This window comes from Lepisosteus platostomus, chromosome 23, assembly GCF_059453375.1.
Source record: "Lepisosteus platostomus isolate fLepPlt1 chromosome 23, fLepPlt1.hap1, whole genome shotgun sequence".
NCBI lineage: Eukaryota > Metazoa > Chordata > Actinopteri > Semionotiformes > Lepisosteidae > Lepisosteus > Lepisosteus platostomus.
This window is the reverse complement of record NC_142633.1, coordinates 8,036,606-8,061,036: the sequence shown is the minus strand read 5'-3', so window position 1 is coordinate 8,061,036 and position 24,431 is coordinate 8,036,606. Positions and strand designations below refer to the sequence as shown.

At 40.4% G+C, this 24,431-nt stretch overlaps 1 protein-coding gene and 1 long non-coding RNA gene across 3 annotated transcripts in view; one reads left to right on the top strand and one right to left on the bottom strand.

Annotated features, from left to right (window-relative positions):
* The window catches only part of c1qtnf12 (C1q and TNF related 12), a 53,777-nt gene extending 46,811 nt beyond the window's left edge, over positions 1–6,966 (top strand). For both annotated transcript variants that reach the window (XM_088616996.1, XM_088616995.1), the window contains 2 exons: positions 3,138–3,216; positions 3,853–6,966. In XM_088616996.1, coding sequence (XP_088473122.1) covers positions 3,138–3,216; positions 3,853–3,951 — 178 coding nt within the window. In that variant the 3' untranslated portion in view covers positions 3,952–6,966. The remainder of the gene's footprint in view (positions 1–3,137; positions 3,217–3,852) is intronic.
* On the bottom strand, positions 1,597–22,490 carry LOC148641972 (uncharacterized). Its single transcript, XR_015929571.1, has 4 exons — positions 22,364–22,490; positions 14,920–14,958; positions 13,446–13,553; positions 1,597–1,734 (listed from the first exon to the last, which is right to left on the bottom strand). It is a non-coding gene; the product is annotated as an uncharacterized LOC148641972 (long non-coding RNA).
* Positions 22,491–24,431: the final 1,941 nt, after the last annotated feature.

Sequence of the window (24,431 nt, the reverse complement as noted above, 5' to 3'; positions counted from 1 at the left end):
GTGTATTTTAGTGCCCATTGACTTTCAGTATTATTTATGAGGTGTAAAACGTTGTCTGTTTTACCTTGAGTGGAACAATTTCCTGTTAAAAACTCCAAGCAGGTCTTATGAAGGAAGTAACCTTTCGCTCCAGAAATCCAGGAAATAACCTTTCCTGCATTCTCACTAACCTTTTCAATCTCAAATTTAAACTACAAGTTACCATATTCCTTGAAGGAGCCAAGTTCATGGTAGAACTGCTTAAAGAGTGAACAGAATCTTATTTTCCACCTTTTTCACAACTTTTGCCTCATTCATTTGCACTGCCTGGCAGCTCACCCTGTCTCAGTAAGGTTCAGTTTCTCTCATCCTGGATTTTAATGATAAAAGTATACAATCAACAATCTGAAAGTTCTGTCCAAGACTTGGCTCTTCAGTGTGTTAAACTGTTGAGATAGTAAAATTAATCTATGCCGCATGGCTGCTGAAAAGAACTGCAATAAAACTGATTCACCATAAAACATGTTGCTATTTCCACCAAATGCATCATACCAGTGGTGTCAGCTGGAGGTGAAGATAGTTTGTAAGGGGATGAACCACAGAGCTGGAACTACACCAGGATCGACAGCTCGACACTACGCAAACTGGAGATTTCAGCTACCTAAACTGGTTTTGAAAAAGAGCACTTAGATATAATCAAGTAATAATCATGTCATGTGCCCCCATCACTAAACTGGCGCTGCCCTTCAGATGAGACATAAAACAAAGGTCCCAACTCTCTGTGGTCATTAAATATCCTGGGGATTTTCTCAAAAAGAGGAGGTGTGTAACCCCTGCATCCTGGTCAAGTTTCCCCTGGCCTTTACCAGCCAATATGTTTGAGTCTATAAACCTATGCTTTGAGTGACTATCACACAGCTCCCCACTAATGAACTTAACTACAAAGCTAGACAGCACACAATGTGACCCAAAGAAACCTGAAAAGGGATTAATAATACAGTAAATGACAAACTAAAATGCAGGTTTATAAACATCATTTCCTAGGTGAGACCTAAAGTATATAACTAATATCTGAATGCGTGAACAGTAATTGATTATGCTGGCCGAGGAGAAATCAGACAGTATACGCTTTTGAAAACACACGAATTCTGCAGCCTCCATGGCTTGATAAAAACACCACTTAAAGTTCAGCTTTTCAAGTTTACATATACGTAAACTACTTTGAACTACAACGAACAATGCCGGGATGTTTCTAGTTATGTGGATTAGGCAGCTGAGTTTATCTTTGCCCGTTGTGGAGCTGCTTGTGCATCATTTCCTCCTCTTTATTTTCACAATAAAAAATTTCCTTCAGAAACAAGGAAGGAAAAAAGGAAAAGGAAAATCACGCGCGAGCCTTCCTTCAGCGTTTCATCTTTTTCAGCACATGTAGTCAAAGCCCTTAATATAACCCCCCAGCACTGCCAGTTTTGTTTTTCAACTAGCAGTTTAACTACTCGGCATAATTCTGAGCAATCTGGCAAAATAAGACTTAGAATGAATACATTTTTAACGTATTGTAGCACTACGACTCCATGTCACATAGCAACATCATGTTGATGCAAATGTCATTTTACCTGCTGCCCTGACAACTGTTGAATTCTCAGGAATTCGGGGATAAAAGAACCAAGCTTGAGGGACCAATGGCAGCAACCCATCTAGTTTTGATTTCTTTTGGCTCCACTGTCATCGACAAACTCTCAGCTGGAGGTGCTTCTTGTCCACTGAGGAAAAAGCAAAAAAAAAAAACCTCCAGGTTTTTAAGAAATGTACAGTATTTGATGAAGATGTCCCGCCTTGTTGGCAGGATAATGAGCTGATGTTAATTGCAGACAAATGCATTGATCCATAGAACATTTCAACCTTTTGGGATTTATCAGACTGCAGCAAATAACCAACTGATTAGAATATTAGTCCATCTTCCACATGTGGTAGTAGCTTATGTGAAAATATAAGCTGCACTGTGGGAACTGGGAAAGTTCTCAGGAGAATGTACAAATGAGCTCTTGCAGTGCAGAGATCTGTAGGTTTGGTTCATCTCTGGGCCTGGAATCCCACAAGCACAATGAGGTGGGTTCACTGTTAGCAGAATATGCTCTAGTTGCTGTTTATCAGGGACTCCTGTGACTGTCAGAACCAAAGACAGAGCGTGGTAGGGTTGTTGCAGAGTGGAAAAGACGAGGAAGCAGACAGTGTGCAGCTAGGAGGCCCAATGGTACGAACTGCACGAATGCACCCTGCAAGATCTAAGCTGACTCGGCTATAGATTAATAATAATAATCATTGCTTACACTTATATAGCGCTTTTCTGGACACTCCACTCAAAGCGCTTTACAGGTAATGGGGACTCCCTTCCACCACCACCACTTTGATTACCATGCAAAGAGCATGAAACACAAATTGTGATTGCAATCTTGGAACGTCCATTTAGAAAACTGCTGTAGGCTTTCTTCAAAGTCTAAATCCGTGCAGATCCTGTGATTGAACTGGGGGAAGGTGAAACAACTGTGGGCGAAAGTCACGCGGTTATAAAACAGCAAGGGGCAGCAGCTTGCAGTTGTGAACATTACACTCCGCATCTGCCAATTTCCTGTTAATGAGGGAAAAAGCGGCACGCTTGTTAACCAGGAACAGCTGGAAATCCCGACTCAGATATTTGGTTTTAGAAGTTTCTTGTAAGAGAGTCTGTCTGAAAAGGGACACAGGACCCAGAGAATGAACACCACATTACAAGAACCTTAATCTTATACCTTTATGAAAACAGATCTCTTAAGATATGTATCAGGAGCAACCCGTTTATTATTTAAGAGCTGTTATTTTATCTTGTTCCTGTTCCTCAGTATCCAGAAGATTTTATGTTGTGGTAATCATACTGCAATGATTAAACCTGATTGCATGAACTTGACTATTTCCCATGAGGAAAAAGTGTAATGCTTGATAAAGCCTTGCAAAAAGATCAATGTGTTAATTCAAACCAGAAAAGCACTGTAACAGCAAAGCCTAAGTTTGGATTTCTCTGTAATAAAGCATATTGACAAAACAACAACTAATCACTTAAGTGAATAATTACAGAATATATAATTCTGGATAAAATATGTATTTTTTCTTCTTTTTCCTAGGTCCTTAGAGATGATTGTCGGATTGGAAAGCAACAGTAAGATATTCACAGTTTATGTCCATGGATTACTGGAACTACAGGTAAGGACCAGTATGGCTCCAGCATCACTCAGAAATTTAAAACCGTTCTTTGCTACAGCTTTCTTTGGGGTGCAGCACAGATTTCCCCAGGAAGACCAACTTTGCATGAAATAGTGCCTTGTTTCCATTCATGTAAAAATGAAGCCTCGGTCACAATGATCAATTAAAATTTGCGAGAGACAGTCTGACAATTCTGTCATCAAATTGCACAGGTTAAAACTCGCCAAGTCAAAACCATTTTTAGGTACAGTATATGGTGCATCCTCACAGAAACATACATCTGCAAAGCAGATTTCTGCTTTCCTAACCAATGTTTCAGAACACGTTTGCAGATCGGTCGCAGTTTAAGAGAAATAATTCAGTGGCCGGAGGACCTCAATGGTGTCTCAGCTCACATCAAGCAAGTCAAATTGCAGACTTTTTAATGCTTCTTCTGAAGACGGGTGACCCAGCAAATTAATATTTCACTTGCCGAACGGTCATGTGCATTTCAAGACTAAACATCTCGAACGGTGGAGTTGTAGATGTATACTGTAGGTCGTGGTCAGTCATACATCCTAGCAAGAAGAATAATGCCACTCTGACTCTGTGTGTCTCATCAGGAGGACTGACATGTTCTTTTTCCATTCTCCCCAGGCTGGACAGTACACATCAATATTTGTGGACAATGCAGCAGGGGCTTCCATTACAATACAAAGTGGCTCCGATTTCATGGGCATGCTTCTGGGTGTATAGCCCCCACCCCGTCCCTCTCCCACCCCACACACGCACCCACTCTGTAAATAACCAGACTAATGGCACTTGAGGTCTCCCTCAGACACAAAAGTCATCCGCACAGCTCGAGAATGAGTGTGGAAGGGACAAACTGAGCATCGCTTTGCTGAGTTCTTCACACCTCGGTGGTCATGGTCGGGGATACCTGAGAAAACGTGTTTTTCTTTCTGCTCTGGATGGATCCGTTTCAGAATGGCAGGGGTCATGCTTCGATTCACTTGGGGTGCCTTTCTTGGCTCGCCATCTCTCTCCCAGAGATCACTGGCACGCATTTTCATCTCAGTTCTGTTTTAAGATAAGACGGGCACAGAAGACCTGAGACTACAAAAGCTATGTCTTAATATCTAATCCAATCTGCGAGATCACAAGACTCATCACCATCATCTATGGCCCAGGTGCTTAGAGGAAAATATTTATTTTACGTGTCATCTATGAGCACACATTTGGTTGTATATGTTACTTGCGCTATCGGCTTATAAGCTTATTAAAAAATGTGTAATTCAGCAGCGTGCTATAGACGGTCTCTTCACTGACATTTCTGGCAAATCAAATAATTTCTTTTTTTTTAATATGCTTTGCTTTTATTACACACTGACTAGATAAGCCTTGGTCAATGACTGGATGAGAAAATGAATTGGTTAGATTTGAAATGGATTTCTGCTTTATTAAAGAAGTGTGTTCAAGTAGTACATCTGTTAATAGAGTACTATTACACTACTTTCATAGTATTGGACTGTTGTTTTGACTAAACAGTCAAAATGTCACTAAAATGATCCCATGTGAAAAACTGTTACTAGAAGAAAGACTTATTGAGTCTGGTACATAACTCAGAATACAAGCCCATCTACAGTATTCTGAGACTTCTAGCTCCGAGAGGTTGTTGGCCTCCATTTGGAGCTCCAAATCAAACAAAACAAAAAAATCCTATACAATATGATGACAGCAGCTGGATGGGGTTATTTATTTGATGGGTTGTCCCAAACCATCTGTCATTAGTCTCTTTTCCGAGTTAAAAATCGAACGTCTGCCAACAGAAGAAAACCTGTGGCCTGCCAAGATGACATTTCTGGGCCAGGAGCTTGACAGTACGAACAGCAAAAAAATGAAAAGAAAAAAAAAACAGTGCTGCCTGGGTGCACAAGTTTCTCTAACAGCTCTGCAACTACTCTTTCAGAAGCATAAGGAGGGTTATTGATGGCTTTGCAGGTGCGCCTGCAAATCTCACTAAAATACCACCGAGGAGAAGAAACAACCATACATCACTTTCCCCACCCCCCCCAAAGTTTGATTCATTTTAAATGAAATTATTAGTGTATGTTTTGGTTTTGTTTAAACTTCAAACATTCCCGCTGTGAAACTAGTTCCCATTGTAATGGTGCAGACATGCTCTCAGTTGGAAAGGTTTGCAGGGAACTTGCAAAACATTGAATCAATGTAAAAGTGGGACTAGCCAGTATCTGATTGCCCCATGTCTTTAGGAATGGAGGAGAAGAGAGAGGGTAGATAATGAGGTCCAGTAAGTGAGACCTAAGCAACAACTGTGTGTATATGGACCCTTTACAAAAAGGGTATTCTGTGAGATAAATGACAAGAAGAGACGCTTAATGGGCAAAGACTAATAATAATTAATATAATAATTGCTTACACTTACAGTATATAGCGCTTTTCTGGACACTCCACTCAAAGCGCTTTACAGGTAATGGGGACTCCCCTCCACCACCACCAGTGTGCAGCCCCACCTGGATGACTAATGACTAATCATGGCTCATCATACTACCGATTACCACTTAAAGTGCCATGACTTTAGAAAAGCTGGAATGAGAGTTTCTGGTCACAAACATTTGTTCAGATGAAGAAGCCATCAATAACACTCAAGTGAGCACTGATTGCCTAGACAGTTTATTCCTGGGTGAAGGGGTGGTTTTTGAAAGTACAGTAAGTAGGCTCATGAGTTTAATAGCCAGACAAAGGCAGCCACATGACCGATGCATCTATGGAGCAGTGTTATTTTGTGTTTCAGGATGTTTTGCAGGAGTTCCATGTTAATCAAAATACATTTATCCATAAATCTTCTTTGTTGTGTATGGTATGCATGATTCACAGCTACAGTCTCTTTGGACTGGCAGCTCTCACACCAGCTACTGTACCACATCAGAGTCTCCCAAAGAACTCCTGGACCTGGACATGGAGGAAGTGATTGGGGGAAGTGTTATAGTGTTAGTCCAGTGTATAAAGTTGCAGTTCAGTTTCTTAATCAAACAGCTACATGCTCAGTTTCTCCACAGGTCCAGCCTTGAATTAAGCTAAAGCCTAATGAATTAAGCTAAAGAAAAGAAACAAAAACCACACAGCACATCCATTCTTTAACAACACACAGACACCAACACACTCATGACACTAGCATGTCCTTGGACCGTAAGAGGAAACTGGGGCGCCTGGAGGAAACCCATGTGACTAGAGAGAACATGCAAACTCCACACAGACAGCAGCCCTGGAATTGAACCCAGAGCCCCAGTGGTGCGAAACAGCAATGCTGACCACTGTGCCTCTGTGCCACCCTCACAGAGAACAGCTAGCAGAAAATATAACAAAAGATGGCGAAATGATCACACCAGGCTTCACATCATTTTGGATACGAGGTGAACTTGAAGCTGGGCCTCTACTGTAAATGAACTTCAGAAATATATGTATCTTGTCATAATGGCTTGCTTCTGGGTCCAAGTGCACTTCAGCCTTTATTTATTTTTGTAAACATTAACCTGGGTAATTTTCTGAAATCAAAAGTTTATTTTTGTTGTTCTTATATTATTTGTAAATTAATATACTTGCATCAACAACCCAGACAATACGTGGATATATTAATGATAAAGTATCACTAATGTAGAGGAATATACCTGGAAAATGAAAAAACAATCTTATGCTTGTGTTAATTCTGATTTACAGTATTTAATAAATTAATGATCTGCACTTACTGTATGAGCTGTACTGTCATTTATTTAGTCGATATTATGGAGGGGGGTTGTGTTGGGAGCACAGTTCCTGCATCAGTGAGGTGGGAGTCGTACCTGTGTTGGCTTTCCCCTGGTAAATTCTTATTTTCAACTGGGCAATGGGATTAGCAAACAGGTTGGCACAAAATAACAGACATCCTAGCTTGAGACACTTATACTTTCATGTTTATCCAGTGCTTGTGCACAGAGCAGGGTAGCTCTTAATAAAAAGGAATCTCTCAGATGGAAAGACTGGATTTCAGTGTTTCATAGTCAAATGCACACAGACTTGAAGTCTTTTGCAGTTGCTATTCCGGTTTGTTGGAATTTTCAATCCGTTATACAAAGCCCTTGTTAATCCTAGTGGGACTTCAGTGAAGGTCCTGATTTCTACACATGATTCGATGGGATAGGGACTAGGTGCTCAAGTTCAATTGAATATCATCCATGTGCAATGTTCTGCTACACTGTGGCTATTTTACGTTGATTTTGTACATAAAAGCAGGTCACTGATTGCAATCATGAGAAAGTTAGACATCAAACAATCACTGGTGCATATACAACCCTAATTCTGTTTCATTTGCCATGTACGCCACAGCTTATTTCAGTCAATTTAGACTTACTGAATTTAGTGTTACAATCTGACATGTACTGTAAATTATAAGCTGTCCTGCACTGAACAGGAAGCAGATTCTCTCACTGTGAAGATGTTCATATTACAGCTGGCAACACACAAATTGCCTAAATAAACAGAACTAATGAACTATTTAAGTCATACAAATTTGCATTTTTCCAGAAGTGATCATAGGGTAAGGCCACATACTACACCAAACCACAATTAGATCATAGACTGAGAACACTTGACTTATTGGAAAAAGTAGTTTTCCATTTGTTACAGGTTTTAGCCAGAGAAAACCAAAAGCACAGCAAGAAAAGAAACATAAGGCAGGGGACACACCTCATTCACAGCCACCTCAAGAATAACTTTTCTTATTTCACAGACTCCAACAGCCCTTGGGAGCCTTGTTGTTGATTACAGGTCTCAGGTTCATGAAATCCAGAACTCAAAGTTCAAACACTTACTCCTAGGGTTGGGGGGAAAAAGTTCAGTTTCATTCCTCTCCCCTTCACACTACCTCGTGCTTTCGTACAGTACCTCACTGGTTTTAACCCTCAAAGCTCTCCGCGCAGACACCTTTCGTATGTTGTTGTGCTCAAGAGAAGTTTACGATCTGCTCTGTCTCTTGCTTATGTGACTAGAGGGGGATTTATGTCAAGGAACGTTTGTGTTGATTTGTGTCCCCAGACAAAATAACCAAGACTGTGGCAGGTCACTTGAACACCCTGAATCCTTCTTCTGCGGTGAAGTAAATTATACAGTACCATGCCCATACTGATAAACAGGATGCTTAACTGCAAATGCATACATACCAATTGAAACATGGCTTCACTCAAGCGTAACACTTTGCGTTTCTTTAAACTATTACAGCAGCCTCTGTTTCAGCAAAGGATAAACACTTTCCAGTCATGAAATGAGGACGGCGATGAGTCTTCTTAATACACTGCCGAATGCCACTGTAAACAACCCTCGGCATATTTTTTTTTGTAAATCACTTGAAATACCTCAAAGTACAGGGCAGTGGAGCAGCCCTTGTCTCTCCAAGTAATTTTGCGGTCCCCCCCCCCATAACACAGGGGAATCTTGGAAACCCGAGCTGTGGAAGGGACTGAAAAAATAACACTTGTTCGGAGAGCCGAGGTGCCGCCGAGTCCTCTATTGCGACACGTTTCTTTCATTTCACCAAGAGGTTTAGTCGGGATCATGTCTTGCGCCATGTCTCATTTTGCCAACTCACAGCGACAATAGCATGTTAGAACAGTGTTTTTAAGTGAAAACAATTAGAGGTACCTGGGGGAAAAAGCTTTGTTTCACCAACAATGTAATATTTCTCCTCCATTTTGGTCCAGCCAGACCCACAATGACCACTGGCCCATCTTACAGCGTGTATGCTGTCAAGACTCAAAGAGACCCTGGATTGCGGCCTGCCAAAATACCCAAACCAGCCTCTCACTTGAAAGAAGAGGTGCTGTCTTCCCAGCTTGGGGGTTAACTGGCTGGTGATGGCGTGAAATTTTTCCAGCCTTTTTTGTTTTTGTTTAGAACTGTGCAGCGAGGTACTGTGAATAAAAGGCAGACTACAGCACATACAATATGAAATAAAGATATGCACAGAAGGTAAAGTGTAGCACCTGAAAGGAAATTCAAATATGTAGAGCAACAAAAAATGTTTTAAAGTCAGGAAAAAGAAATGTGGTGTGTTTCAGTTGAGAGGCACCCAGTGATCCTCAATCCTTGTCTGTACTCAGCTCCCATTTTTACTGGGATTTAGTCTAACTGGGCCCTAAATTACTGGTGGCAACTGGTGGCTGCAGATGATTTAGTTATTTTCCTGTCCAAAACAATAACTTTATTCCCTACCCAATGTCTTGAATAAGGGGTTGCATTATTTAATTGTTTCAGTATACAGTATTATTTAATAGCATGGTGTTATCATGCCTGCTCTTTCAACATGGATTAGGTTTAAGATATCTCTGTTAGTTTAAAATTACAGTTTACGCCTCAGATTTTTGCCGGAGGCTTTCACAGACTAAGCAGGATCAAGTGAATGAGGGCCTCCGACGATTAACGGCAATAACAAATATACTCTGTAGTTTGCAATTTGTCCTGCTGAAAATGCTTTCCATCATTAATTAAGGGATGGATGTCATCGTCTAGCCAAAGCTGTTTTACAGAGGCAAGTCAAGTAAAATCCAGGATTGTATATTGTTTTTATAGTTGTTATAGTAGTTGCTCTCACTGTGTTGCATGAAGTACTGACTAAAGAAATCAGTGGTATGGAGTTCTGATTAATCCATTCATGCATCAATGCTTATAATCTCATACAAGAGGAGAAACTGGCATGTGTACAGTAAAGGCTAAAGCCTCTTATCAGTACCTTGTGATACTCTGGCCACCCATGGTTTGAACTGCCTAGTTGATGATTATAATGTATTTGACGCATGATCATTTGGTGATGATTTAAGGTATTTGAACCTCTTTAAATAAAAAGATGTTTCAAAAGACAAGCACAGACAACAACAAAAAATCTTATTTTCTTTCAGACACTAGTTCCATAAATAGAAATCATGTCGTTGGCAAAGAATCAAATGCTCGTTTTTGTGTTCTAATCGTCTCAACGTTCAATCACCTTTCATTTGTTATGCAGGTAAAAACTGCTAGTGGTTAATCCTCTGGCCTCCTTGCTACAGCCCTAGTGCAAGTATAGGAAAAATGGATAGAGGGTGCAAAAGCTGATTTTTTTTAAAGAGATGACAGATCCAAAAAAAGTTGAGTCATTGAATGAAGAATGGTGCATTTTTAATGCCTGAGGCAATGTGAGCTTGTATGTTATAAGTACGTATGAGTTTATATGAGCTTACATGTCAGTTTTAAAGGAAAGTAGCACGAGCCAACACTAAGAATATCTAGCGACAACACATTTGATGGCTAAATGTTACATAGTAAAGATCATTGAGTTCTGACAATTGTCAGAAATAGTAATTTAGCAGACAAATCTCTTCACTTGGTATACACTTTTTTTTTAAATAGAAGACATTTCAAGACCAAAGGCTGTGATGACAACAGGACATTCAATAACAAACGAGTATGTCACAAATGTTTTCTGCATTTGATTGGTTTGTCCTGGATTTTCAGACCCCTCTGGGATCTCAGATCTAACAGTGGTCCCCCCATCTCAAGGATGACTGTATGGAGGAGTTACTTCCAGTCACGTCACATGGTGATATTAACTCAACTCTCGAGTCACTGAAGCTTTCCTCAAGTGTGACATTCTGTACTCAACAGTTACTCCACACCAGAGCTTTGAGCTCAGCTTAACCCTTAATACCAGTATTCTGTGACATTTGTTTCAACAACTAATATGTTCTTCCATAACTAACTCTGTTGGCACATCCTGTTTGGCCATAGACAGACTTTTTAAAAAGACAAGTAGCACCCCACAGCAGCAGTCCTGGATCAGGTGGTCCACCCAGATCCTCTTCAGCGTACTTCTTCCCACCTGAACCTGGCAAACTACCCCATAACCAGGTGGATTATTTTTTCCAGCATCTAGGTGGGCTGCACATTGATGGTGGTGGTGGTTGAGGGAAGTCCCCATTACCTGTAAAGAGCTTTGAGTGGAGTGTCCAGAAAAGTGCTATATAAGTGTAAGCAATTAATTATAATAACCACCTGTCCAACACCTCAGTACAAATCTAAGCTGTATTTTCTCAAATATTCGACACATTCTGACTCTCACAGGCCTGCAAGCAAGTTCAAACCCTATGCCACCTGCCCAGTACAGCTGATACAGTATACCCTCTCCTTTCATGGCAATCTCAATACACACATGCTCTTATAAATCTCCCAATTAGTCCAGGGGTGACCAATCACACTCAAGGCCCATCACACCAACTCTTCTCTCATATGGAATGTCTCTCCTTCTGAGCACTAATTACTGGACTCATTCAGAGCAGCTGTGACTCATTTCACAGGTTCTTTCAATGAGCAGCCCCTTTCCCTGACACACAAGCTCTTATATGGGGTTATGTAGTTGGAGAACTGAACACGACCCTTCACCCTCAGCTTCAGAGGTCTAACCACTACTCTAAAGCACCCTCTTTGAGTAGGGCTTCATCTTCTAAAAAGTAAGTAAATCATTTAACGCGCCATACTGTACGTTTTTCATCACCCGCCAGGCCAACAATTTATGGATATCAATCTTGCGAAATCTTGGTCAGATGTCTTCTGTAGGGATTGTACTTGGACGTGAGATTTTCCTGTTTTTTAAATGAAGGAAATGTGTGCTTGTTTCAAACATTCTAGCTTTGACTTCCCACTTAGATGGAATGTCAAAGAAATCTCCAGATGTGCCAGCTTACTCCCACACAATGATTTACATCCTATAAGCATCCATCTGATCATACTTTCAGCAGAAGACCTGAGGTGGCTCAGTACCACAATAGCATAAATGCTGTTAAACCATTATGAACACATAAGAACTAGTATCAGATCTCCACTTTTAGTTTACGCAAAAAGAGAGAAGAACATCTGAATTCTGGAATTCTGAAATTCTGAAATACTGGTAGGCTATCTGGCTTCTGTGAAATTGACCCCAGAGTGTGTCTGTCTGTAACTGGCTTCTCATCCAGGGTGTCTCCTGCATTGGACCCAGTGTTTGCTGGGACAGACCCTAGCTCCCCTGGCATCCTGCATAGGATAAAGAAATAAGAAAATGGATGGATGGAATTCCTTTACTGATCAGTTAAGTAATGGGCTCAATTATGGGACCTTTGGTCCTTGAGAGTTCACTAACCATCCCGTAGGATTTCCAATTTAACAAATCGTTGGCAGCTGATCACAATTATATTGTTCCAAAGTATTTAGAACTCATTAATGGTTAATTATAAAACCTGCAGCTTACCAGGAACAGGTAAGAGATGGAGAGACTGAGTCTCTTAAAGAAGAGAACTCATAAAACAAAGTGTACAGGATAAAAACAAACACACTTTTTGGTTTCAGAAACAATACTTTAGCAAAAAAAAAATCCTTGCAGATTTGATTTTGCAGTCATAGATTTATAATTGAACTCAAAATTACTTTCCCTTGCCTAAATGTTAATTTTGTTTTTTGAGGGTGTATGTTTTCTGTTGTCCTATAATTTCTGATGTTTTGAGAGATCTGTGTGCAGCATAAGCTACCTCGGTTCATTTAATATGAAATTGCTCTTTGGTGAATAGCAAGACCAAGCAGGAACCTACTGTACCACTAATCCATTAAGAGGCAGGGTTCCTGATCACTGATGTAAATGTAATCTGCAGTCTTCACATTTTTGTCAGGTTCCAACCTGATCCTGTTCGCATAAAAAACAATTGTAATGCAAAGAATGCTAATCAAAGAAGAAATGAGTAAATTACATCACATTTAAAGAGATTTTATGCATCTTCATAGGACTGGAAAAAACATTGTACCCCAATTTTCCAAGCTCAGTCTTGTCAAACAGCAGAAGAGGACACATTTTTATACGTTCTCTGTAGCAAGTCCTAAATTGCCTTTGTGTAGCCATTGTGAACATAGTTTTTGGTCTTTCTGATTAAATTCTTGGGTTAACCATGAACCTCGTGGCTCCAAAGTGCTTTAAACCCCGTCTGAGCTGTAAGGTTAATTATACCGAAAAAAACCCAAATGAATATCTCAAGTTACATCTAATTCACTATCAATAGAAAGACGGTCGTCTTTGTCAGGCACATTGAACACATTCCATTAGAAAGAAATGGTGAATCTAATTAACTTTGAACACATTGTACACTCGGAGGTCTGCATTTTGTTGTACAAATGTGAGCCCCAGAATGAAAGCTGCTTGAGACGACATCAACTTAAAGCCTGGACTGCTCGGACATCAGGGACAAGAGGAAAATTGCCAATGAGGAGGGAGACTTCAAATGCAGTTGTTGCTGGCAGAGGTACTGGAGGACCTGGGAATGGAACATTTCTCAGAAGCGCCCAGCATGAGTTCAGGGTGTTTGTGAGGTTTTCTTTTTTGGATTAAGCATTAAAAATGAAGACCAGCTCGCAGTGTGGTCAAACAAGTCACCAAGCAGTTTTGTTTTTGCAATGGCTCTCTAGCCAACACAGCACCAGAACAGGCCTACAGTACATGACACTCACAGTAAGTGAGAGCCGATACAAACCATTTATTAAGAATCACATCGCCAAACCGTAAGCTTTTTCAGGAAATGTGAGCACAGGAAGTGATCCCCATCAGACTGTACTGCATTGAGAGATTCATTTAAATTGTCCAATTAATTGAATGCGAAAAGGGTGGGAAGTGTTACAAAATCTAGAAAAGAAAATATCTTATTTTGAATTATTTCAATTTCCTTTTGAAAAAATCAATTTGATTTTTTTCTGTAAAAAGTTCTATGGGATATCAGTCCAACACTGTATAAATTGCTTTTATTTCTAAATGCAGCAAATGAGGCTACATTGAACTAGTGATTCTGGTTATTTTGTCTGGCAGCTCCTTGACAAGTTTAAAGAAATGGAAATTTGGCAATAATTATTCTCCCCACAGATCCCTTTTTAACGTTAAGATGTTTTCACACAATGAAAATGAATTGAATTTTAACTTTGGCGACTCCCTGTCTGTTATGCAGGACTCACTGGCAAGCTTTCTGTAACGAGCCAGACTTTGCATTAGAAACAGGAGATATCGCTTTGGTGTGGTAGGATACAGTCCATAAGGTTATCCATAGCCAGGGTTCAGAAGACAAGCAATTTCACCAACTCTCAGGTTCATGTCCTAGTGGAAATGTTGGCAGCACTTAATTAGCATTTTAATAATTGTAAAACCTTTACATCTTATATGAATTATGCAGTTAGAAGAACATTTCCAACTGACAATTCCTCAGTGACACTATTTCTACACTATTCCTCAGTGTAATCGACAAAGTCTAAGCTAGACCTCAGCAGGTATCAGGTGGGTCTCATTCACAAATTGCTGCCTTGTTCTTGAGTAAATTTCAACCTCTTAGAGCAATAAAAGAGGGTTTCCACCCATCCGAAAAACATTACTGGACAATCCTCACCTTTTCCCTTTTTTTCAGATGGCCAGACAACCAAAAGCAGCTGATCCTACAGCATGTAGACACTCACGAGAGACAGATAATTTGTGTAATCAGGAGTTCAAACATTGAGAGCTTTTAATAAGTGAATATCGCTATCATTTCTAAACCTTAGAGAGAGCTGGAGCAGAAAGACCGGCAAACTGTGGCTTCTTGTCTATTTTTAGTCTATCTGGCAGGTACACTTTCTGAAAGATGTAGCAAAGGTCAAACTTACATTTTGTGACTTGTGCATGAGGCATGGTAGTGCTCAGGTCTGGAAGAAAGATGAAACAAAAAAAATGAATTATGCTCAGATCAACATGTGAAAATAGTTTTACTATCAACAGTTCCAAAACTATTAAAAATTATGAGTCTGAAAATACAGCATGCTCTATTACAGAGAGCAAAGGGTGAACACAATGTAGTTCTTACATTTTGGTGCTGCATCAACTAACTTGATCAGCAGTTTTTGAAAATTGTTTTCCATCTGTTTTTCATACTGTAGAATTGTGGAAATATGTTTACACTTTCTCGCCAAGCACCATGAGATTTGACTAGTTTCTTGATTAAAAAGTTATTTAACACTCGTTTTCCACATTTCACTTTTTGTAGAGTCAAACTAGACAGTCGTGTCTGGTCAAAATACAAATAGGCTTTATCATCTTTGACCAATCCTCAAAATAATGGGGTTTGATCAGTCAAAACCACAATACTGTAAGGGATTGAACTGATTGGAGGAACAAACAGGTTTTTGGTCAGGAACCTCTTGGAAACACAAGCAACACCTCCTAGCCAGGAATGTCAATGTCTTTGGATCGAGGAATGACTGCCTGCCAGACCAATATATGACCACTTAACTCACTCTTACAGACTCAGCATGCTGTCATTTGACTGGGCAAACTAAAACATGCTGTAAAACAGTGACAATAAAAGCTTCAACTGTCGATCATATGACAGTTTAGCCTAAGCAAATGTGTGAAGTGCCTAAGCTACCATAAAAAGTCAGAATTTGTCAGCGTCTAAAGAAGATGTGTAATTTGGAAAAGACATAAAAGCATTCCTTGAGAACAGTCAATACAATAGCAAAGCAAATACTGTAGTTTAATTTAAAAATACCACTACAGGTACCAAGGGAAATTTCAGTTTGTATTTTTGTGCTACCAAATTAAGGGGTGGCATAGCGCAGTTTGCAATCCTTTGAGCTCATAACTAAGTTCAAATTGTGGGTTTAAATCCCTGCTGCAGACACCTTGAGTGAGGTACTTTACTTCAGTTGAATTGTCCATTCAGCCTTGTGCTCTCTAGTCCACCTAATGCTACAGAAACATGGATAAGCTTTGACCCAATAAGCCCTAAATCATCAGTGTCTAATGACTTGTAAGTCTTCAGTTAAGTTAGTAATTTGTTCAATTAAACGTGAAGTGGCTATAGACCTGCAGGATTGTACTGTAGATATCCAGGTGGGGATTGCTAAATGATAGCCACGATACAGTACAGTATGTGAAAAGGTGAGGTTGCTTGTAGCATTAGACCTTCGCATACCTCAGCAAGTTAAAATGATCCAGTGAACCTGTTGACATTTACATGAGAGTTGCTTTTTATAGCAGTAATATCTTAATGACAATATCTGACATTTCATTGTTTGGCACAGCACTCTGACAAAGAACCTTGGATCACGTTAAAAGTGGTGTTCCAGAAATGCATTACTTCATTGCTGACCAATGTCTTCTGATAAGTATTGCTTTACGATAGCTTGCATAAGGAAATTGCTGTCATTATCTTCAGTTTCGTATCTGGCTATTAGTCCCCCACTGTACTGTAGATGTGTCACTTATGTTGACAGTTATGTTGTATGCGGGTCTCTGATTTTCTGAAAGTCCCTGAAGCAAGGTGAGTTGCATCAGCTGATTGTTTGCAAAGTTCTCAGCATGGTCCAGTAGATATGAATTGATCCATAATCTTCCCTGACTTGGGGGTCCAGTTGGTGCCAACACAACAGCTCATCTCCATCTCCCACTTCACTGCTGCCTAGACAGTATCTCTTTTCACTTGGAGTCTGTTTGAGAGAACTGGATCCCTACTAGACCCATCAATGTTTACACCCTCTCCCAGGTTTCCCCTTGTCTTCAGCAGGGAGCAACGACAAAGACTGTCACTCATGGCACAAGACTGGCAAACGGCAATACTGTACATCTGTTTCCACCATGGCACCCTGAAATGTCCTTGCAGTTACTGATCTGGCCCTTGCACGGTGCCATCTGACCCTTCTGGATCTGCCAGAAACAGCGTTGAGCCTAGAGCTCTAACAGGAGCTAGACCCTGTACAGTGCTGCTCTTTTCTTTAGCAGTTTCTGGAAGAGAAGGAGACTACATCCATCCTCAAGGCCTTCCCTACTGCCATAGGGTGCAGTTTTCTATTACATGGCTAACCAATCCCTGCAAGAGGCTGGCAGTGACACTTTGTGATCTACTGGAAGTCCCAGAGTCCCAGGTGGAGTACAGGGTGGAATGGGTGGAGAAGTCATAGAAACTGGATCTGCGTCCTATGTACATGTCAGTCTCCTGGGGTTACAGGCAGTGCAGCTGTCCTTGCCATACTCACACTGCTACAAAGTAGACATGCACTAGTCTTGACGGGTACTTGAGGCTTGCTCTCTCCTAACCTTCTCTGACTTAGTGTCTGCTTCTCTGATTACAGAGGGTTTGGAATCAAGGAGCAAAGCGCTTCCCATGCTCTCCCAACTAGTGTGCGGATATCCATCAGAACTAAGGCATTGTGACCTCACACAACAAATCCACGCAAAGTCTGGTCAAAAAAAGGCTTTCTAGAAGTGGTGCTGGACAAGCTTTTAAGTTTTCATACTTCATGTTCTGCTCATTCAATCTGAAATAAACATCAGAGGTCATAGCCTCAGCTTTTGCTTATGAGCCATCTAGTAGGATGTGCAAACTTTCCCTGCTTTCCTGTCTGCTGCAATATTAATATAACTTGTCCTCCAAACATGATCAAGATCTAGTATACTGTGTTATACAACATGCAGTCAGCTCAAGATAACCAAGCAGTGACCCTGACAAGGCAAAAAGAGAAGTCATCCAAACCCAACTTGTAAATTTTTAGGAGACAACAGAAAACTAGCCAAAACCTACACAAATGATGGGAGAACATCCAAGCTCAAACCCAAAAAGTGTGACTAGGATCCTCTTTGACTGGATATCTACCTTCAACACAATGGTGTAATACAACATTTCTGCTACTAGAAGCAGTCATTAGAAGACAAAACACTAGTTTCATGAATATGTTACAAGTCATCAATATGTTATAAGTTACGGATCAACTTTAGCTCAAGCAAAGACATTCATTAAGACTGAGATTCTATGTACACCATGCCACTGTCTTCCAGGAAGACAGAACTGAACATGGATTGTCAACACTAGTTTGATCAAAGAAAATAGCCTAAGATACAGGGTGAAGAGATTTATTCACTGTTAAACTTTCATATTATTTCTGGAAACATGTGAAATCAAAAAGAAGCCAATCCCAACTTATAATTAATCTATTTTATGAGGGTGTTTTTACAGCATGAAATATTTTAAATGAGGCATGAGGAAATATTGAAACGGGAGAGTGGTTTTTACAATGGTGGAAATCAAACTTTTTAATCAAGAAGCCAAATGTCCTTTCAAGAGCACCTTTGAAGTGAAAATGGTGCAAAACCAAATTCAACATTACCATAGACTGCATAACAAAACAATGGCATGCCATTTGATTTGATATGTGTTCAACCGATTTCCATTGAATAGACTTTATCAATTTGGGAGGAAGGTTAAATTCTAATCTTGCATAGATCAGCTTGGTTATGTTACATATCTATCTCGCACCCAGGACTTCTCTTCTTTCAACTCTCATGCACCCCTTCCGACACCCCATCTGCATCATTGAAGCAGCTCCCTAGCTCATTCCTCTTAATTGAAAGGGGTAGATAGGGGTTTAGGCAACCTCATCTTGAGGGCAAGGTTTCCATGCCCTCAGCTAGACAAATCTCTCCAAGTCCCTCAATTGCATTCATTACAATCTTGCCAAACTGAGTGCTTAAGAACTTTGAGTAGGGAGCTGCGTCAACACACATGGGTTGCAAAAGACAGGTAATGGTTTATTCGACGAATGAAAGGAAAAGAAAAGAGACACCAGCCAAAATGTTGTCTCACTTTACTTTTTTATTTCATTCACTGAATGAAATAAATATAAATAAACCTCAGTGCTTAGTTATGGTACCAGATTTCCATTTTTTATTTGATGGTCAATATTTTCTCCTGGTACTGTGATCTGAGACTGAAATCTCAGATCACAAATATCATTAAAACAAGCATGCTTTGATGCTGCTCTGTTAACCTACATTAGAAATTGGGCAGGATGGCCTACAACCAAGTTGAAGTAATGTCTTGATCTGTAACGCACTGCTTTCTGGAGGGGGAGAGGAGAGCCTTTCTTTTTGGATGAGCCAAATTCTGGCATAAAGGGAGCTACATGTAGGTAAACACACCTAGAACCATTGTAAATGACATTGGCCTGCAATTGGGAATTCTAGATTTCCCCAAGAGGCTCCTCTTTTATTGCTCGGTGCATGCTGACCCCTGCAATTCAGATCATACAGTCTGTAAGAGTAAGGGCTGGACTAGTTGATTTGTTTCAATGGGGTGCTCACAGCAATCACCATGCATTTCAGCTGCGAGAGGCTCACTGCAAAAAGAAGCAAGTGGCCTGACTGTATATAGCCTGCACTCCTTTCATCACATGCCAGTACGAGAATCAGGTGCAGTAATAGCCATTGACAATTGCAGCTTATAAAGGAGTTGTCAGAAAAAAACAATGAATTTTGGCAAGAGACAAAATCTGAAACTTGCAATTTGTCAGTCCTCATTATATATAGTCGGTTATAAATTACAGAAAGTACAGCCCGAATTTTAACACGCATAGAGCACATTCAGCAGAGGGTGAATAACAGTTTTCTTATTTTCACAATGCTTTTTTCTTGCAGGGAATCTTGCCAAACAAATGACAAACTGCTAAATTTATGCTGACACTTCCAACTGCTTTCACACTCGGCACATAGGCAGGAGCTGCCTTTGTTTTGGTTGTGTTTTGTTTGTTGTTTCAGTTTAATGAGAGCGAGGAGGGCGTGCCACGACTCATCCAAGCTGGAGAGCATGCCAGGAGCATTGTGACATCCTGCCTTCCTCAACAGGAATTTCCCCGTTATCAGCATCAAGATGAGCTGACTGATCGCAATTATATCTGCCACGCTGCTAAAAGCAACATAAAAAAATGCATGGAAGTTTGACATTCACAATAGAGCTATTCATAAAGTTCCCCACCAAGTCTACATTTTTAACAGTAGCAAAGCTGACCTGTTTTCCTTGTCCCGTACTCCTAGGGGGAGGGATGGGCTCAGAATTTTAATTTTAGAGGCAATCATAACCCTTCGGACGAGGGCACTAAGCTTTTATTCCACGTCTTTTCATGTTCACTAGTGAAAGGTCACATGGAAGATGGATTTCATTTCGTGCTTCTGCTCATTTGCACACATTTGCACACGTCTTCAGGGTATGGGGCTGGGTAACACTGCTGCCTCTCAGCACAAGGGCTCTGGGTTTGATTCTGCTCTCGAGCATCAGTGTGGAGCTTGCACGGGCTCCTCCCACTTCACAGTGATAATCACAAGGACATACTGAATAGGTTGATCGCGGTCTCTAAATAATCCCAGCACTGGATTAGTGTGCCATTAAAGTTTGAAATCAAACCATCTCCAACAATAATCACTGAAAGTTGTGATTCCTAATCCTGGTCCTAGAGACACCATTGTTTTTTTTTCAAGCCAAGTTGTGAGATACACCACTGAATTTACAACAGACTGAATAACACGATTCATTTGAACTGAGACTCCTTTTATATTTTAAAATCTCCTGGAGGTAGCCTTTTAACTATTGCGTATCCTAATTAAAATCAAATCCCGGACTCTTGAGCTGGAAAACAAATGCTTGCAAATGTTCTAATCAAGCAGCTTATTAATTCAATTAAGTAATTGAGCTCAGCTGGAATGAAAACCAGCAGGTACACGATATTGGACCCTGTTTAAGAGCAAAGTAACAGAGTGGAATAAGACCCAAAATAAGTGCTTGTTTTTTTTAAATAAAAGGCAACAGCATGGAGAAGCCTTTCAAAACAGGATGCAGTTTCAAGAAAGCTCAGTAATAACACATTGCCAAGGGAGAAACTGAACTCTAATATCCCCATTCAGAACAGGGGTGCACCATCCTGACCCTACGGATGAAACCAGCCAGGACTTCCTCTCCCCTATACTCCTACGATCGCTATCAGATTAATAGAACCAATCGAACAGCTTCTTTGAGCTCTTCAGGTGAGTCTGCATTTGAAGAGAGTGAGCCATCACACCAGCCCTCTCATGAAAGGATTTCCAGAACAGGAGTGGGCAGATCAGGAACTGCATTGCTCTTTTGAAGCACAGACCCAGATTGAATCTACAGTAAGAACTGTTGAAAAAGCTGCTTGGAGTTTCCAAAAGGGAGTAAGATCCAACAGTACTAAGGGCCTCACTGCATGTTCTATATATGCAGAGTAGTGGGCTTCTACCTTCACCGCAGCTTATACTGTAAGCTTTCAAAGAGCACAGCTGCTCAGTATATTAGAGCAACACATAGCAGGAATCTCCCACCTGGCTTGTATAGGTAATTGTTCTTTCAGCAGGCCATTTCTTAAACTAAGCAATTCAGGAATCATTCAGGACCAAAAATCAAAAGAAACAGGGTTCTATTAACTTATCATTAACAGGCACTGGCAATATTGAGTAAAAGATTCAGGTGGGTAGCTGCGTCAGCATGCGTAGGCTGCAAAGGAACAAGTAATAGGTTTATTCCATGCTGAAAAAAAGAAGAAAGAGAACACAACGTTGAAGAAGGCTCCACGGCTGAAACGTTGTGTTCTCTTTCTTCTTTTTTTCAGCATGGAATAAACCTATTACTTGTTCCTTTGAGTAAAAGATGATTTACAAGACACCTCCCTCCTATTATAGCTGAAACAACATGTTCTATTATATTTGACAGCAGTTTTGTCCCTTTCAAGCATAGCATTAACAACATTTAACATGCACTTGCACAAACTGTGGAAACAGAGGGCATCAGTGAAACTAGCACGATGGAGCAGTAGGGTGTTTGGTGATGGCTGGGGGGGGTGGTGGAAACATTCATATGATCAGAGCTACTGAGGTTAAAGGTTGAGCCTCAAAATTAAGCAGGCTACCAATACCGAACAAGTCGGGTCCAGCTCCACTACAAAACAGGTCACATGAATCGTAGTGCATTCTAAAACGGGTTTGTGGACAGATAAGCTCAACATGAATGCCATTTTAAACCAGAGCAAGTGCTGAAAAAGCAGGAAGGGCTAGCCTTCATTTCAACTGACACAAACTTTTATGTTCCAATATTTTACAGGGCAATGACACATTGGAATGTGGAGAACCCAGACAGGAATATAAAGATAATTAAATAAAAACATTTCCCAGTCATAGTTAAGTTAGAGGAATGCACAAAAAGGGATAATCCCTTCAGCTGAGTAAGGCAAAATGTTAGCAATTGTTTCTGCTTAATAAAGTTTTTCCATTTACCTGCAGGCCACAGATTTCACCTTCACAGTTCCTTAAACTTTCTGTTCATTTTAAAATCCTTCAATGTGTGTGTATATTTTTCCTTTTACTTCTACGTCAGACTCCTACAGCACCAGCTCAAACCAACAAGTGCAGTCTCAAACACAAAACCAGAACTGCTCCTTGGCATGAACTTTTCTATACAGGCCAAGAGACAATAGCAAACAGCTGTTAGTAATCAACCTAGGGCAAACTATCACTTGGCCCACCTGTTGCCACATGCCTTCCTGGGAGCTGTAGTTTCATCTAGCATACCTGCACCTCTCATCAAAGGACTACAAAGACCTGCAAGCTTACAAAGCTTAACACTTTGTCGCCACTGGAAAAAATGTCAGGTTCTTGGTATGATGTCCCCTCAAACATTTTGTAAGATCTCTGGAGGTTTATGCAGTAGAGGTCCGGTTTATGGCTTAAATTAAAGTTAAAGCCCAGTGTTTGCTTCATAAAAAGGGTTTTCAGTTGTTGTCATATTTTAAAAATCAGTTGTTCTAGTGTAAAAGTGAGATGTGGTGTTTATATATTTCAAGAAAATATGCAATACATGTATAACAACATAAAAGCAAAGGAACTGCCATTTGAGTTTGAACTCAGTTCTAGCCAAAATAAATTCAGCCAGCAGAAAATGGGAAACATACTGTAAATAGAATGTCTAAAAGTGTCAATTCTGCACTGACAGTGACAAAAATCATTTTACATAAAGAATAGCATACAGTGGTTCAGTGGTTAGCTGCTATACAGTGCTGAGGCACTGGGTTCAATTCTGGGGTATACAGTATCTGTGTGAAATGTGTATGTTTCTCTTTGTTGTGTGTTTGTGTGGGTTCCTCCCACAGTTTAAAGACATACTTGTAGCTTGATTGGCTTCTGGGAAACAAATGGCCCTGGTGTAAGTTAGTGCATGTGTGTGTATAAATCCATCCATTTCTAACTTCTTAATCCAATTCAGGTCAGCCGACGCCTATCTTGGCAAACAACGGGCACAAAGCAGGGTACACCCTGGATAGGATGCCAGTCCATCGCAGGAACACACAGATTTAAACTCACATCAGGGCCAGTTTTCACAGTAATTATTAATTGTATACAGCTAGAACAACACTCAATTAAGACAGAGCTAAGGACATCATGGTGTTGTGGCTGCTAGTGCTGCTTTATAGCCTTTGGGTTCAGTGTTTGATTTGAGCCAGGGAACATTCTGTACAGAGTTTGCATGTTCTCTCTACATCCACATGTGTTCTCCATGTTTCCTTCCCACCCTACTAACATTTCTCCAGATTATCTGTGTGCGTGTGTTTGAGCCTGGGTTGCCATGATCCTTACTGGAAACAAGTAGTTGTCTGATAGAGGGTGGGTGGATGGGAAGAGAGAGCTAGACTGCAGAACTACTTGCTGTAAAAGCTCTTCAGAGCTGTATACCACTAATGCTACTCAGCATTATCTAAGTCTATTTGCATTGTGAAAGAAAGCCCCATTAAGATCATTCTATTTTCTTGCTGAACAAGACCCTCCTGTAGGGCTTCTGTTGCAGAGCTACCCCTTTTGCCAGAAGGAGGGAACATTTTATTATGTAAAAGTTAAGTTAACTTGTATTATGCAGTCTGGGCAATTAAGAGGGAAACATTTTTTGGGAACCCAAATTAAAAACATAATGCGTATTTTAGGAATATCTGTACCTGTTCATAAATATTTCACCACATCACTACCAAAGGCTTACTTTTAACCGGATTCAATAAACTCGAAGCCCATGGCTTCTGTGCAGTTTATCATGTCTTGTGCATGCTTGGAATTTTTTCATGGCAACCTGATTACACTAAACAGATTTACATAGTTTCAGACAAAGTGATATAAAGCCCGTAACAAAGCAGTTGTCATGGTACCATCCAAATAATTTTTGCTTGCTGTTCGGCTTCAAGAAAGGCATGGAAAATGCACTAAATGTGTCACAAACCTCTTTTTTTTTTCTGAAACCAGGCCATCACCTTATTCGGTCAGGGAATCTAGTAAAACAGCTTGCCAGTTCTTTCAAGCTAGT